At 34.0% G+C, this 16542-nt stretch overlaps 1 protein-coding gene across 13 annotated transcripts in view; it reads right to left on the bottom strand.

The window, feature by feature from the left end:
* The window catches only part of PRKD3 (protein kinase D3), a 61509-nt gene that overhangs the window by 21966 nt on the left and 23001 nt on the right, over positions 1-16542 (bottom strand). For all 13 annotated transcript variants that reach the window (XM_060692403.2, XM_060692404.2, XM_087883023.1 and 10 more), the window contains 4 exons: positions 4800-4938; positions 4191-4322; positions 3030-3181; positions 2104-2293 (listed from right to left, as the gene is read on the bottom strand). In XM_060692403.2, the coding sequence (XP_060548386.1) occupies positions 2104-2293; positions 3030-3181; positions 4191-4322; positions 4800-4938 (613 nt within the window). The remainder of the gene's footprint in view (positions 1-2103; positions 2294-3029; positions 3182-4190; positions 4323-4799; positions 4939-16542) is intronic.

Genomic DNA, 16542 nt, shown 5'->3' with positions numbered 1-16542 from the left:
TTCAAATCCTGGTTAAAATCTAAATATGCATACAGGTGAAACTCGAAAAATTAGAATATAGTGCAAAAGTTCATTTATTTCAGTAATGCAATTTAAAAGGTGAAACTAATATAGACTCATTATATGCAAAGCGAGATAGTTCAAGCCTTGATTTGTCATACTTTTGATGATTATGGCTTACAGCTCATGAAAACCCCAAATTCACAATCTCAGAAAATTAGAATATTGTGAAAAGGTTCAATATTCTAGGCTCAAAGTGTCCCACTCTAATCAGCTAATTAAGCCATAACACCTGCAAAGGGTTCCTGAGCCTTTAAATGGTCTCTGAGTCTGGTTCAGTAGGAATCACAATCACAGGAAAGTCTGCTGACCTGACAGTTGTGCAGAAAACCATCATTGACACCCTCCATAAGGAGGAAAGCCTCAAAAGGTAATTGCAAAAGAAGTTGGATGTTCCCAAAGTGCTGTATCAAAGCACATGAATAGAAAGTTATGTGGAAGGGAAAAGTGTGGAAGAAAAAGGTGCACAAGCAGCAGGGATGACCGCAGCCTGGAGAGGATTGTCAGGAAAAGGCCATTCAAAAGTGTTGGGGACTTTCACAAGGAATGGACTGAGGCTGGAGTCAGTGCATCAAGAGCCACCACACACAGACGGATCCTGGACATGGGCTCCAAATGTCGTATTCCTCTTGTCAAGCCGCTCCTGAACAACAAACAACGTCAGAAGCGTCTTACCTGAGCTAAAGAAAAAAAGAACTGGTCTGTTGCTCAGTGGTCCAAAGTCCTCTTTTCTGATGAGAGCAACTTTTGCATCTCATTTGGAAAACAAGGACCCAGAGTCTGGAGGAAGAATGGAGAGGCACACACTGCAAGATGCTTGAAGTCCAGTGTGAAGTTTCCACAGTCTGTATTGATTTGGGGAGCCATGTCATCTGCTGGTGTTGGTCCACTGTGTTTCATTAAGTCCAGGGTCAATGCAGCCGTCTACCAGGAGATTTTGGAGCACTTCATGCTTCCTTCCGCAGACGAGCTTTATGGGGATGCTGACTTCATTTTCTAGCAGGACTTGGCACCTGCCCACACTGTCAAAAGTACCAAAACCTGGTTCAATGACCATGGGATTACTATGCTTGATTGGCCAGCAAACTCGCCTGACCTGAACCCCATAGAGAATCTATGGGGCATTGCCAAGAGAAAGATGAGAGACATGAGACTGAACAATGCAGAAGAGCTGAAGGCCGCTATTGAAGCATCCTGGTCTTCCATAACACCTCAGCAGTGCCACAGGCTGATAGCGTCCATGCCATGCCGCACTGAGGCAGTAATTGATGCAAAGGGGGCCCAAACCAAGTACTGAGTACATATGCATTCTTATACTTTTCAGAGGTCCGATATTGTTCTATGTACAATCCTTGTTTTATTGATTTCATGTAATATACTAATTTTCTGAGATTGTGAATTTGGGGTTTTCATGAGCTGTAAGCCATAATCATCAAAAGTATGACAAATCAAGGTTTGAACTATCTCGCTTTGCATGTAATGAGTCTATCTCATATATTAGTTTTACCTTTTAAGTTGCATTACCGAAATAAATGAACTTTTGCACAATATTCTAATTTTTCAAGTTTCACCTGTATGCATATTTAGATTTTAACCAGGATTTGAAATCATAAACTTTTTTCATCTTGTGAAAATACTAATATTTTTTGTGATCACAATGAGTTTAGACAAACAAGTCAGAAAGAAAAAAAGACTAATTAAAAAATAAATAACATTAGCCACACTGGATTAATTTTGAATCTAATATGTTTAAAACGTAACTTTGCCCAGTCTAAACCTTCAGCAGGTGATACTAACCAATAAAGAATTTCTTGCAGGCAAATGATTCAACTCAGAAGAGAATATTATTCATCAACTGTATCCAGTATATTCAAACAGCAAATTGTTAAGAGGAACAGAGCCTTCCATAAAATTTCTGTAATCTTATTGATATAGTTTCTTGAACATCATACCATTTTAAGCTTCTTATTCAGCTTTAATTTTATAGTTAAAAAAGTTTTAAAGCCTTGATAGTTGACATTAACTTGCAGAAAAAACACTTGCCTTTACACTGCATTCCTTGGCGAAAAAGGCCTTTGAGCAATCGCTTGCAGTACTGACATATGGTGGGTCGAGTGTAAGAATGAACAGCAAAGGTATGTGGGACTTTCACCCGGCAAAGAACCATTTTTTCCATCCATATCGGACGCCCACTCCATGAAGGAATCCTTTTACTAGGTTCTGGATGGCAACGCTGCAAACAAAAGACAAAAAAACCTTTCAACCCTCTTTGGTTATGAATAACCCTGGATCAATCACTTTTTCTCAACCCAACCCATCTCACAGGGTTGTTGTAGGGAAAACACGAGGAGGAAGGTGTGTTGGATATGTTCACCACCTTGAGTTAACCATTTTGTTGCAGTCAAATTCAGTTTCGCCCATTCACTTTGCTTATTGGAAGGTGGCTGGGAAGCTTGCAAATGGCACTCAGGTGAACCAGTGAAGCTATTTTATCCATCAGAAATGCATGTCAATTGCCAAGCACTCAAATTTTGGTCACTAACCACAGGGATGTTGTGAACCAATCAAAATTCACTTTTTTCAGCTTCATCATAACTTTGAACAGTTGTTAAACAATTGGTTATAAATTGAGACTAACTGTAGAATAGTGTGTCTACTAAAATACTGTTTCTACTATCAGTTTTGATAGGCACTAAAAAGTGAACTAAATGCCCAATAAACCAAAATATGCCAATGTACATGTATACACATTCATTTAAAAGCAAAATTCTGGATTTTAAGAAAAATTAGAAGATTATTTGAAGTGACCATTCTCAGCTAAGATTAAGTCTAAATAATATATCACTCTTAAAAGTTCCATATGATTAAAGTGTACAGGAATTAGGATTATGTGCTTTGGGTAATAACAGTATTTTACCAAATTGTTTTTAATCCTTTAATTCTTCTTTGAAAAGAAAAAAATTAAATACCTCTTCTATGGATGTAGATTCAGTTTGTATAGATCTTGGGATGGAAAGTGCAGATCCTGGTAACGACACATTAGATAGCCGCCTCTTTCTTACCCCACTGCAGTTATTTGGAATCTTAAAAGCACATCGCTTGTGATAATTTAATCCACACCCTAATGAAATTAATACAGGAAGGAGGAGCAAAGGAGAAGATAAACAGACTTTTACTGATGATGCTACACATTTTCTAGGATTCTATTTCATGAAAGACAGATTAAGCAAAATATATGGCAAAGATAACACATTTTTGAAAAACTGAACCAACACCTCTAACATTGCCATGATCATGTAATTAACAGCAGATCTCTGCAATGCATGGAATGTTTTTGGCCTGAATATTTGCTTTTCTGACCCCACTTCACCCTGGCTAAAGCTGGAAAACAGTGCCTGTTATGCAATTCACGCTGCTGCTGATTTTCCTCAGCTCTTTCCCCAGCAGATTATCTAAACACTGTACTCCTGAGTCTGTTAGAACCACCAGATTAGAGTACAAGCCAATGAATAGAACTTGAGTTATTAATGTGCCTGTGTATTAATACATCAGAAGAAGTGCTTCAGAATTAACAAGAGACGTATACTCTGTATGCACAGTGAAAGAAGTGCAAGAGTGCATACAAAACTTGTTTTCAAGTTATTAAAGCTGCTGAACTTTTTTCAGACTTCAACAGCTGCTTCAAAAGCTGTTCCCAACTGTCCCCACTCATAATTTACCCAGCATTTGTTATTAATAACTTGATAATGATTAGGAAATAGATATGTGGAAAAGGTTTTTCATTCTAGATAACTTATAAATAAATAAAAAGTATGAAAATAAAACGTAATTTACACTGATAAATCCTCCCACACAGCATCATCTCATTATTTTTAATATTGCACCAACATGGCCTTTTGCATACACTACACCTTCTACAAAGAATTCTAAAGTTTATAGCATCATTTCATACCATAAACCAAACATAAATCTTACTAGGCAAGAAATCCATCTTGTAGGAAAAGAACTATTAACTTAGATTATGGTATGCAAATAAGGTGCTTTTGAAAAATCTCGATAACTGTACACTGCTTCTGGGGATTTAGGACAGAAACATTGTTTATAACACTCATTGTTACTAATTGGCTTACCTTCACATTTCAGTCCTTGCCGTACCAAGCCCCAAAGCATCTCTCCACAATAATCACAAAAAGTAGGGGCTTTATAGGAATGAACGTAAAGCATGTGAGGCCGAATCTGGAAATCCTCAACTGTAGCTAATGCTTTAAAAATACATGTATAAAAAAGAATACGTTTTAATGCCTTCCTGAATATTGAAGTACTAAAAACAATGACAATATAGTGAATACAATGCCTTAAATGCTACAAGACCATGAGACAAATATCTTTACATAAAATTTAAAAATACCATTTTCAGTATGGATATAACTATGACATTTTATACTGTTTAAAATATAATCGCCCATGAAATCAAAAGTAAAAAGCTACTGATTCCATGACATTAGGTCACTACATTAAATAATCAGGATGAATCAATTTCCAATTTTAAAAAAGGAGTTTACATGTTTTCATCTTTAATATCAATTCCATAAAATATTTCATCAACTCTGCAGTGTGTGAGCATTTAAAATATTTATTAATTACATTAATAATTAATTTATTAATTACAATTATTCCCAACAATGGTAATACTAGGGTATAATCAACATAAGGATTGCACTGAAAACAGATATTCTTACCAGACAGAACAACCTCAACAAGATCACCTTCCCGTATCTCTTCTGCTGATGTAATTCGCTGTAAAATATTTTCTGAGTTCAGATCATGGCGGAATAGGAGAATTTTATCATACATGCCAAAAAACCCACACTCCGGGAACTGCAACAACAAAAAAGCAAAAATCTATATTAAAATATTCCATAATTTACTCTGTCATAATTTATTATTTTAACATAAAACTGTTAAGGTGTTGTCTAACATAATCACAAAAAACAAAACTGTAATTTGTTGCTGAAAAAAAGGTCATTCTGAAGTCATATTATAAGCTTCAACAAAAATTGTCTCCTAACATTACAAGTTTCTAACTGCACCATTGAGGCAGTAAAAAAAATTACAATTTGCATATTTGTCTATTAAAAAATAAATTTAAAGATAACAGGCCTTTATACTTCAGAAATTTGAAGTCAGTAAATGGAATCAAACTTTGTTGATGTTGTATGCAATAAAGCTACTGAATATACACATTCCACTTCAATAAAACCAATTAATCTTGACATATGCATACAGCATTTATTGTTAAACAAAAGAAATAAACACCTAAACAAAAATATTGTGTTGATGTTATCACAGTTAAATCTAATATATACATACCCAGTTAAACAAATATAAAGTACCCTAGTTCCCTGAAAATAAGACATCCCGTGATAATAAGCCCGAGCGCATGCACTAAAATAAGCCTCCCCCAAAAAATAAGGTCTCCCTGAAAATATTTAAACGCAGAGATGGAAATCAGGTAAGACGGCAAGAGGAGCCCCATCTTGCTCCGCATGCCCCAAAATAAGCCCTCCCTGAAAATAAGGCCAAGTGCTTATTCTGGGGTTCAAAAAATATAAGACAGGGTCTTATTTTCAGGGAAACACGGTACATTTTAATCTCTTGTGAAATAGCCAACTCTAATATTTCTGTATTTATATTGAGAATTGAGACAGAAACTACGTGATACACCAATTCAAGGGCTAATCCTTCCTGGATTATAAAAGAAACACATCCTGAGAGTAGTCTGGCCTTTCTTGTAAATGAGATTTGCTAAACTACAAGATATTTTTGCTTCATTTCTTCATTTTTAGGTGGATATAATGAATGTTTTATACTTTACCATAATTAACTATAAATGAGAAAATGAATGTTCAAATGCTGGACGAAAGGTACTAGATGGTATATGATCTGTTGTGATGAATGAACGTTCAGAGAAATGAAAATGGCTGTGCAAACTTCTACCTACCTTGTTATATGAAATTGAGAGATGTCAAAAAGTAAAGTTGAAAGCAGTAGGAATGGAATAATTAAATGTGTTAGATTAAAAAAAAAGGATTAAAAATAAATCAGTGCTGAATAAATGTAGACTGAATACAACAGTATCCAATCAAGTACAATGTTGTAAACCACCCAGTCGCTTGACAATAAGATAGGCAGCATATCAATTTAATAAATACATACATACATACATACATACATACATACATACATACATACATACATACATACGAACATTGAGCTGATTTGTTCGTAGAGAGAGAATGAAGACTGAATTACAAAATAAATATATGATGGAGGAGTGAACAGTTCGAGAAAAATAAGATTGACATAGTATGGTTGAACAGACATGATGAGAACCTCAAAAAGAAAGAAGCAGCTAAAGAACAAATAATCAGAAAAAGGGATGTAGTAGAAGAAAAGTAATTTGGAGTTCCCTTTCTTTTCATACCTCATGTCTTTAGTGCCTTTGGCTTCCTATTTGTTACTCCACTTCTGTGCTTTGTAAAAGTGTTATCTTCTCAAAGAAATGGTCAAGTAGGCAGTTGGATATGCTCACACTCAATATCCTATTCTGTTTACAGTTCATAAGAAAATATTCCTGAAATTTTATTTTTGTATTTGTCTGTGTTCTTTTATTTATTTAGGTAAAGATAATTTCTCAAAACAGATCTCATCTGCATTCTTTGTCCTTAGCAAATATGTCCTTAGCAATTTTGGCATTGAAAATATTTTTCTCCTGCACCAATTCATCACAATGTGCAACATTTCTAGATTTATGAAATAGCACATAATAAAAGGACCTAAGTATCAATAGATTAAGCTCATTACCAACTCCAGCATATCTTATGACAAGCTGAATTCCTATCTAAACATAAAAAGTGTTTACCAAATATAAAAAAATAGCTATACTGTAGTACCCTTCCATTTTCTGCTTCAAGGTCACCACTGCCAATTTTTTTTAAAAAAAAATTTTTGCTTTAAGGCTTATCATTAAATGCTTCACTTTTTGCAACACTACTTCTAGCTTATTATGGAATCAACATTATCAACATTAATCAGATCCCAGAGTTATCATCAAATGGTAACCATATATTTATAATACGATTTCAAACATTCTGAAACTGCTTGTTTCTAGATTGCGAATGAAATTCTATTTGAAGCAGATATATCTGGATACAAGCAATGTGGTCTTTTGCAAGTGACAGAAGGAAATTTTGTCAATGCGCAAAGTACTGTCCAATTTTTTTTGCAATGGCACTCAGTGTGCTGATAACTACCAGGGTCACTGCAACCTGTTTATGCCATAATCCTTAAATTTTGATTTTCAGAACTTATTATTTTGTATTCTTCTCCAATTCTTTGGCACTCTACTATCCCGATATTGCCATATAAATTATTCACTTTTTTTTAAACTATAATTAAACCTGGTGTGTTATGAGCCAAGACTTCATCAGCCTGTATTCCTAAATCCCACAATATTTTAACCTGATTATTTTCAAATACTTTTTCAACTATATGTCCCTACCAATTTTTCATTACTTTGCATAATCTGCATTTTGAATCATTTGTTGACTTTTCAATTCCATCCTTGATTGTATTATTTCAAATAGCATGTTCTTGTGCAGCTAAAATCAGATTTTCAGTTTTTTCAGTGTTCCGATTGTAAATCGTCAGATTTTTATCTTTACCCATTTTCCCCACAATATTTTGTAGAAATTGAACATGTAATGCTTTTGTCAGATTCTCATGTTTTTATTATTTCTATATTCATGTTTTGTTTCCTGTATATACAGTAAGTACCCGTTTTTAACTTGCCTTAATGCTTCTTCTTCATTGTCTTTTAACTGCTTTTCTTTTTTGACAGTTTTGACAGTTTTGCCTCAATTTCTGCAGGACAGGTATAATCACTATAGAGATGTAGTGCGGTGAATAGTCATCGGTTTTCTTGTTCTTCAGTCCAAACTGTCCAGTTCAGTTTGTGTCTAGTTAATAATTCCAGCAGTGTACATATCACAAGTATGGCCCAGGTATTGATGGCTTTGATGGTGTTTTCACCATTCACCATTTTTAGAAATTTTCTCTCTTTGGATGTGAGAAATACTAACTTGTGCATGCTTGATGTAAAATGCCAAGATACTTGTAGGCTTCGTCCTAATGGTTTAGCCATTCAATATTTCAATTCAATTACTTTGTGGTAATTACTTTACCCCACTTTATTCCTACTGCAGCACATTTCTCTAGCCTAAATTATATTGCTATATTTGTGCTCAAAATTCTTACAGTGTTTCACACTGATTTTCCCCTCAATATTTCTGATCTTCCTTAAATCTTCAGTTCAGCCATATAAAGCAAATGTAAAATGTTGGCATTTTTTTGCTGTTTGACAGACAAGATTTAATTCCTTCAAAATCACTGAAAATGAAATCATGTTAATGACAAAAAAGTCACCCTGCGTAAGATGTAAACAAATACATCCACATGTGTAGAATTCAAACCTTGCCTTGTGTTTACAAAATGAGTTGAGGCTAATTCCCCACTTGAGATCTCCTCCCAACTAGGATGGTTGCTCTTCCCATACCCTGCAAGATGCCTCTCCTAATGCTGACAAGCCCAATTGTTTTATTTCCAACCATCAATTCTGTCTTCCTCTGCTCCAATATTTTTTCTATATATCGTATTTTTCGGACCATAAAACACATTTTTCCCCAAAAAAAAGAGAGTGAAAATCTGAGTGCATTTTATAGTCTGAATGTAGCCCGGCCCACCCACCAGCCCCCACCCTTTGACCTCTGCCTCCCAGCAATTTACCTCCTTGCAGCAAGCAGCTCATTTCAGCTTCAGCACAGCCTGATTAGTACAAGCAGTTGATTGTTGCTTGGATCAGCCTCCTGACCCTCAGCTGTTTCAGGCTGCAGGGATTGCCATTGCCTATTGCCACACGGGCCTCCTGCAAGCAGGCAAATTGCTGGGAGGCAGATTTTTTTTTCTTGTGATAATCAGGCTGAAAATGAAACTAAAGCAGCCTGTTTGCTGTTTGCTGCAAGACAAATTGCTGGGAGGCAGAGGCAAAGTTATTGTGAGTGTTTTATGAGTCTTATTTTCTTCTTTATGTCCTTTTGTTGTACAATTTCTGTCTAGAATCAACAATTAGCTGGAATTTAAAAAGCATTTCACTAACTTAATTAAAATGTTACCTGAAGGAAAATAAAGAGAGGGGGAAAAACCTTTACATCTAACAGATTGCATGCTGAATAACTTACTGATTCTGATTACAATACCAATCTATGCAAAGAAAAAAACTTAAAACAGTTCCAAACTGGTAAAATTTCATATTATTTCCCATATCCATGACTAGCGTATATCTTGTTTTCCTCCCCAGAAAAGGTAGGTGCGTCTTGTAGTCCGGAGCATCTTATACTCCAAAAAATACGGTACCTTCTAACGTTTTTATACACATTCTAATATTTAATTCTAATGACACCAATTGTTTCCAAACATTTGATGATCCAACTATCTGGTAATGAATCAAAGATGCTTTTATAATCAATCCAGACCATGTGTAAATTAATTTATTGCCTTTTACAATTCTCCAAAACCACTTTATCAATCAGGAGTTGATCTTTTGTATCTCTACTTTTCCTTTCTATTCTACTAGAAAGATGTTATTTCCTTCTAAATAAACTTGAATGTTCCAAAGGTGCATTTTCTAAAAGTCAATTGGGTTTTGTTTTTTTCCTTTGATAAATGTTTCACTTCTCATCCAAGAAGCTTCTCAATTCTTGGATGAGAAGCAAAACATTTTCAATGAAAAAAACAAGAAAGTCCAGATGTCTTTTGGAAATAGCACCTTTGGTAAAACCAAGACCTGGATGATTGAGAATCTCCACAGAAAATTTTGAATGTTGTCCACCTTTATGCCTGTGAGTAATTTAAAAATTGTAGGCAAACTTATTATTGTCTATAATTTCCAGATGTTGTCCCTTTTGCTGAGTATTTTTGAATTAGAGATGTTTTGCCAGTTAATAACCAGTTGCTAATGACTCCTTTATGCAAAACTTCATTAATCTGTGTAGCTATAACTGGATGCAAGGTAGTTAGATATTTGAGCCAAAAGCCATGCAATAGATCATTTCCAGGAGATGTTCAGTTTTTAATTTTTTTCACTCAACTTTTAACTATTTCTGTTGTTTTATAAGGTCTTCCAATTGACTTCCAAAGCTTCTTCGACTTTTCTGGTGCTAAGTCAATATTTTTAATAGATTTGTCTGGATTCCTTACATTTGTCAATATTTCCTCTTTTATGTTTTTTTTTTTTAATTATTTACATCTGATCTTAATTTCTTTACCTTAACCTCCAGTCTGATCTTCCACTTTGGGATTAAACATTATTTTATTTGTGGCTTTCTAATTTCATTACTCAGTTCTTCTGTAACCACCACTGCTGTCCTTTAGGCAAGCTGACTGGTCTGTTCGACAGATGTAATTTTAATCCTTGCAAGCAACTTATTTACATCCTTCATTATAGGTAACAGATCTTATGAGGGAACTACTTTCAAGAAAGTATCAGTACTTTCTATTGATAATTCTGAATATGACATAATCTTCTCTTCTAATTCTTCCTTTCAGGGGATCAGTTTATAGGTTGTTTCAATGGAGGCTTATACTGGTTCTGTTGCTGTTACTTCTTCTAAGTTATCATTTCTGTAATTCACATCAGCTGTCCCCTTCATATTTACAATTATTCTTATCTGAGTTTCTTCTACTATTGTTTTGGGGTATTTCATTTTCATATTTTTTCTGAATCTCTTGCCATTCTATGTCTCTGAATATTCTATTTTTAGTAATGAATCTCCTTTGATCTGCTAATTGTTGTTCAGTGATATTTGAGACTGGGAACATTATTTTCCAATGTTCAAACATTTGCTTTAAGTAGCCCTGGCTTTGTTGCTTCCAATTAATAATAATATGTGATTACGGCACAGTTTTCCAACACAATATTCTTTTGTCTAATCTATTGTTGTTGTTCTTTCAATAATCCTACAGAGCTAGGTCCTGACCAGCTTTAGCTCCTGAGTCCCATTGCCCACTTGTCAACAAATACCTAGGAACTTTTAACATCTGGCATGGTCCTTGTTGACCCAATTGATGAACGGTCTGGTATAGAATTCTTTTCATCTTTTCTCACCATCTTTTTTCAGTATAAATTTCAAGCCAGTTGTACACCCAGTTAGTTATCACGCCACCAGCCCATGTTTAACTTGTTAACCAGAATGTTTGATTAAATCAAGACATAATGTTTCTGTATTATTCCCATCATCTACTATAGAAGTAGTCAATTATCAACCAATTAGTTTGTCAAGATATATTCTTGATAAATTCATGAGCAGTCCAGACTTTTAGCACTTACAGATCAATGTTCTTAATATATGCTCAGAATAATAATACCCTGTTTCCCCCAAAATAAGACTCCCCTGACAATAAGCCCAATCAGGCTTTTGAGCACATAGCAATAAGGCCAAGTGCGGGAAATCAAACAATATCAAACTGATTTATCCATAATTCCTTTTCTTCTTTTTGAATTTAGATATAACATCTAAAGATCTGTCCTTCATTAAATGATATCTGCGTCTTCTTGCGAGGACATTAAGAGCTTGGTAAAGATGATATTATATAAATCAAGAAGAATGAAATGATTTAAACTAGAATTCCTTATACTAGATATTATAGTCTTCCTTGAGAAAGTAGAGACTAAGGCTAACAGAGGCTATATAATTGCCATCTAAGTTTTTGCGACTAATAATTATCAGAGTCAAACATTTGATACTGACAGAATATAAATTCAATAAATAAACTTTTTAATTTAAATAAAATTATATCAAGATAAGAACACTGAAAGTAAATCATAATCTAATTTATACAATACTAGAATTTTAAAAAATTGCAACTGATTACCAACTATCATAACCCAATTTCAAAATACAATCTCCTCATTTGCTATATTATAGAGGCAACGCTTAATGCAATGCTCGAGTAACTTTTAAAATCAAAATCAACCATTACAATTGCACTCATGCTTGCTATCTTTTGTTTTTATTAATAAAATTATACTTATGTCACGACAGGAATATATGACTTTTGAAGAGACAATGGGAAACTATAAACTTATACAATTTGAGCATTCGAGCGGCTAAAAAAGCATACTTATGGCACTGTTTTCTCAAATGTATAATTTTGAAGGGATGGCTCTGTTAATCATTTTGCTTGATTGCAAAAAGAAAAGCAATCCCTGGTACTTCCTTTCTTGAATGAAAATTTCTTATAGAAATTCTATTTACAATGTTTTGTCAATTCACTGTTGCTTACGAAGATAAGTATATAAAAAGTTACATACCTAGTTGAGCCTTTGAATATTTTTTTTTGCTAAAGTGAAATACTCAAACTAAGTATAACACTTTTAAATACTTAAAAATTATTTTATATTTTCATTTTCAAACTCATAAATTTTGATTCCTATGATTCTTATATTTCATTAAGTCATCAACTTTAGTCATTAAATAATATATCACATTTAAAGAAAATCACAAATATTGAGTGGTTGTTTTAGAAATGTAAGAATTAGATTTATAAGAAAAGATGAAAACAAGATAGGTGAAATCTGAAATCTCTTCCTTACAGATGGGACACCATACATTAAAATCAAATAGACAACAATGAAAAACAGTTTCAAAGAAACAGTTAAAACAATAAGGAAATTCTCAGTCCAACATAAGGAGAAACAGTTCTCATAAAGTTAAGTCTGATGTATAAAGAAGAATGATTTCTCATAAGGGTAAGAAAGGTTTATTTTAAAAAATTAAAAAAACATTGCTTTAAATGAAAATCTAAGAAGCTGAAGAAATTCCAAGCTGCTGTCTTCTTAGTCCTAGAAAAATTAGAGATTTTTGTTTAAGCATCTGCTCATTTAGGACTTCATCTGAATTATATAGAATGTCTACACAGCCATTTTGCTTTTTATAATAACAGAATATATAATAAACACCACCCAGTTAACTACAAGTAGTCCTCAACTCATGACCACAATTGAACCCAAAATTTCTCCTGCTAAGCAAGACAGTTGTTAAGTGAGTTCTGCCCCATTTTACAAACCTTTCTTGCCACAGATGTTAAATACTGATGTTGTTAAGTTGGTAACATGACTGTTAAGTGAACTTGGCTTCCCCAATGACTTTGCTTGTCAGAAGGTTGCATGACCCCAGGACAGTGCAACTTTCTTAACTATGTGCCAGCTTCCAAGTGCCTAAATTTTGATCAGGTGATCATGGGAATGCTGCAACGGTCAGAAGTCACTATTTTCAGTGCCGTTGTAACTTTGAATGTTCTTTAAACAAATGGTTGTAAGTTGCAGACTACCTGTATATTAAACAGCTGTACATTAAACATCTTCATGAAAAATTATTAGCTGGAGGATGCAGCCAGTATTTTGATAGAGGAGCAAAGCAGATTTCAGGCACAAAGATCAATATTCAAACAGGGTATTGTCTATTTTTTTAGTCTTAATTTCTATCTTAATTTCCTGCTCAAATTACAGTAGTCCCTGACTTATTACTGATTGTTAAATACGGTTTGGAATTACAACAGCCTTAGAAACAATGCTCTACAGCCTGTAAAGTGCTTCCAGACATCCTAAAATGTCGTACACACAGCCCAATCACATGAATGAATTTTAGATGCTTGGTAATTGGCTCATATCTGGGACTGGTTACAGTCTCCCACGCTTACATGACCATTATTTGCAATGCTTTTTGCCACTTCTGGCAAAAAAAAAAAAAAAAAGCCCATTCCAGAAAATAGATTCAGATTTATGACCACATAATTTGTTTAATGACCACCCTAAATTAGGCCTGGTCATGTGGATGCCAAACTTATGAATGCTATGATTTACAACTGAAATTTCAGTTCCAGTGGTTCCTATCAAGGACTATCTATATTCTTCACTGACAACTTCCTATTACTAATTATCTTACAAGGGAAGAAAAGATATAAATCAATCTCAAAATTCTCCAGCTTATCTTATCAATGTTTGACTTTGTTTAGTCACAGAAGTTGGAACTAAGGCAATTTCTCTTCAACAATCCTCCTTAAAGGAACTGAGTTCAAGCCCTATCTTCTCTGAAGTGGGCTTGTTTAAAAGACTCTTCCCATGCTAATTATTCAGTTAACATTTTATATTCTGTGAGCTTTTATACTTGACTGGTTACTGAAGTTTCAGAAATATTCTTGTCCAAAAGCAAAGAAACTAAATTGTTTTACCTATAGTATGTTTTTCCATTTATCTTTTTTTATACAGCCAGCATGCTCGTTTAATAACACTCAACCTAACTAATAACTATGGTAATTCAAAAGAGGTGGCTATTCCCACCTCATGTAAGACAACAAGTTTTCTGCAATCAATAGAAGAGTTGTTAAATTTTGTTCAATTGTTACTGTAGTTCGTACTCAATATTATAGATGTATTGATGATATATTAGGGATATATCTTCTTTTTAAATTCATTTTCTGTTTTTCTGCATGACTCTAAATATTTGTGTTTGATTGAAAATAAATAAATAATCAAATCCCCTAATATCAATATTTTATATAAATATATAACCATAATACTATTCCTTCTTGAGGTAAGCAAAATTATTCAAGCAAAGAGAAATAATACAAATGGTAAACATTGCCACATATTTGCAATCTAGTCATATGCGAGTGAATGTTTGAGATACAACATTGTACATTACATTTCCTGGTGCCTTACAAATATTTCCTGACAGTTACACCATTTTATGCTATGATGACATTGCTAAATATGAGCAGAAAAGCTTACAATTAATGGAATTTTTATTTTATTCGTCAAAACAGTATTATTCTTACCAATAAAGGTAAAGGTAAAGGTTCCCCTCGCACATATGTGCTAGTCGTTCCCGACTCCAGGGGTGGTGCTCATCTCCATTTCAAAGCCAAAGAGCCAGCACTGTCCGAAGACGTCTCCATGGTCATGTGGCCGGCATGACTAAACGCCAAAGGTGCACGGAATGCTGTTACCTTCCCACCAAAGGTGGTCCCTATTTTTCTACTTGCATTTTTTACATGCTTTCGAACTGCTAGGTTGGCAGAAGCTGGGACACATAATGGGAGCTCACCCCGTTATGCGGCACTAGGGATTCGAACCACTGAACTGCCAACCTTTCGATCGACAAGCTCAGCTTCTAAGCCACTGAGCCACCGTGTCCCATTTCTTACAAATAAGAGCATATATATCTGTAATGAAACATACTTATTTGAATGAAACACACATAAGCTTTTTAAAGTCTTTGTCAAGTTAGCTAGAAATTAAATATTAAGTATTATAATAACAATTGTTATGCAAGAGATGAAAGCAGAATAAAACCCATAACTGAATCATGCCAGGATTAATAAGCAAAAAGACACTTTCTCTAGGGAAAAGATTAAAGCATGGAAAAACTGTTCAATTTTCATCTACTATTTAAGACTTTTGTAGGAGTCATCTTGTCAAATGAAAAAAAAATTTTTAAGGCAGAAGTCATAACTTTTTCTTGTAATTTGATACAAGTAAATCCAGAACACCACTGCTAGCTTTCACACATGCATAGCTCCATAGTAGCCACACTGTAGAGAAGAAACTACAACAAAAGTTGCCAAACCAACAAAAGGAGAGGAGAGCCACAAAGTTTGTTTGCTTTTTAAATTGTCCCTAATTTTCAATATCCAATTATATCTTTTTCATACATTGGATAAGACACTGCAGCAGTAAGAAGAAAGATTATTCAGCACAATGACGCAGATAACAAAGGAGTTTGTGCAACTCAACTTTACATATGCTTGTTTGGAGGGAAGTTTGAATTCGGCTGAGCTCATTTGTCTTTGGTTAAAAAACAACATTGTCCATGTGAAGCTCTCTATAACACAAAATGATGTAACTGACATGACTAACATACTTCATTCAGACAACTGATATGCAGACCCTAAAATGTGAACTGACTTGCTATCAGTAATACAATCTGTATTTGATGAACTTCAAATATAAGAAATGACTGAAAAATAAAAAGTGGAAAGTAGCTTGTAAGTCATGATTTTTCTCTTTAATACTAATCTGCATTACTGCTCTAATGCTGTTAACTTCTGGTAACTTTCTGTTGGGTCTTTAAATGAACAATTTGATATAAGTAAATCCAGAACACCATTGCTAGCTTTCACACATGCAGAACAATAGTAAGATAGTGCTAAATTCTTAAAGCAAGATGAAAAAAAAAAAAAACTCAGCAGCATATCTTAAGGAAAAGGATATTTTTAAGGTAATATTACAGTAAATCTTTAACAGAAGCATGAATAGGTGTATTAGAAGCCATGTAGCTTTTTGAAGAAGTCAATTAACAATAGAAG

This window comes from Pantherophis guttatus, chromosome 1 (assembly GCF_059756535.1).
Source record: "Pantherophis guttatus breed Tessera chromosome 1, ASM5975653v1, whole genome shotgun sequence".
In the NCBI taxonomy this organism is placed as follows: Eukaryota; Metazoa; Chordata; class Lepidosauria; order Squamata; family Colubridae; genus Pantherophis; species Pantherophis guttatus.
Note: the sequence above shows the minus strand (reverse complement) of the source record. Positions and strands in the feature narration are given on the sequence as shown.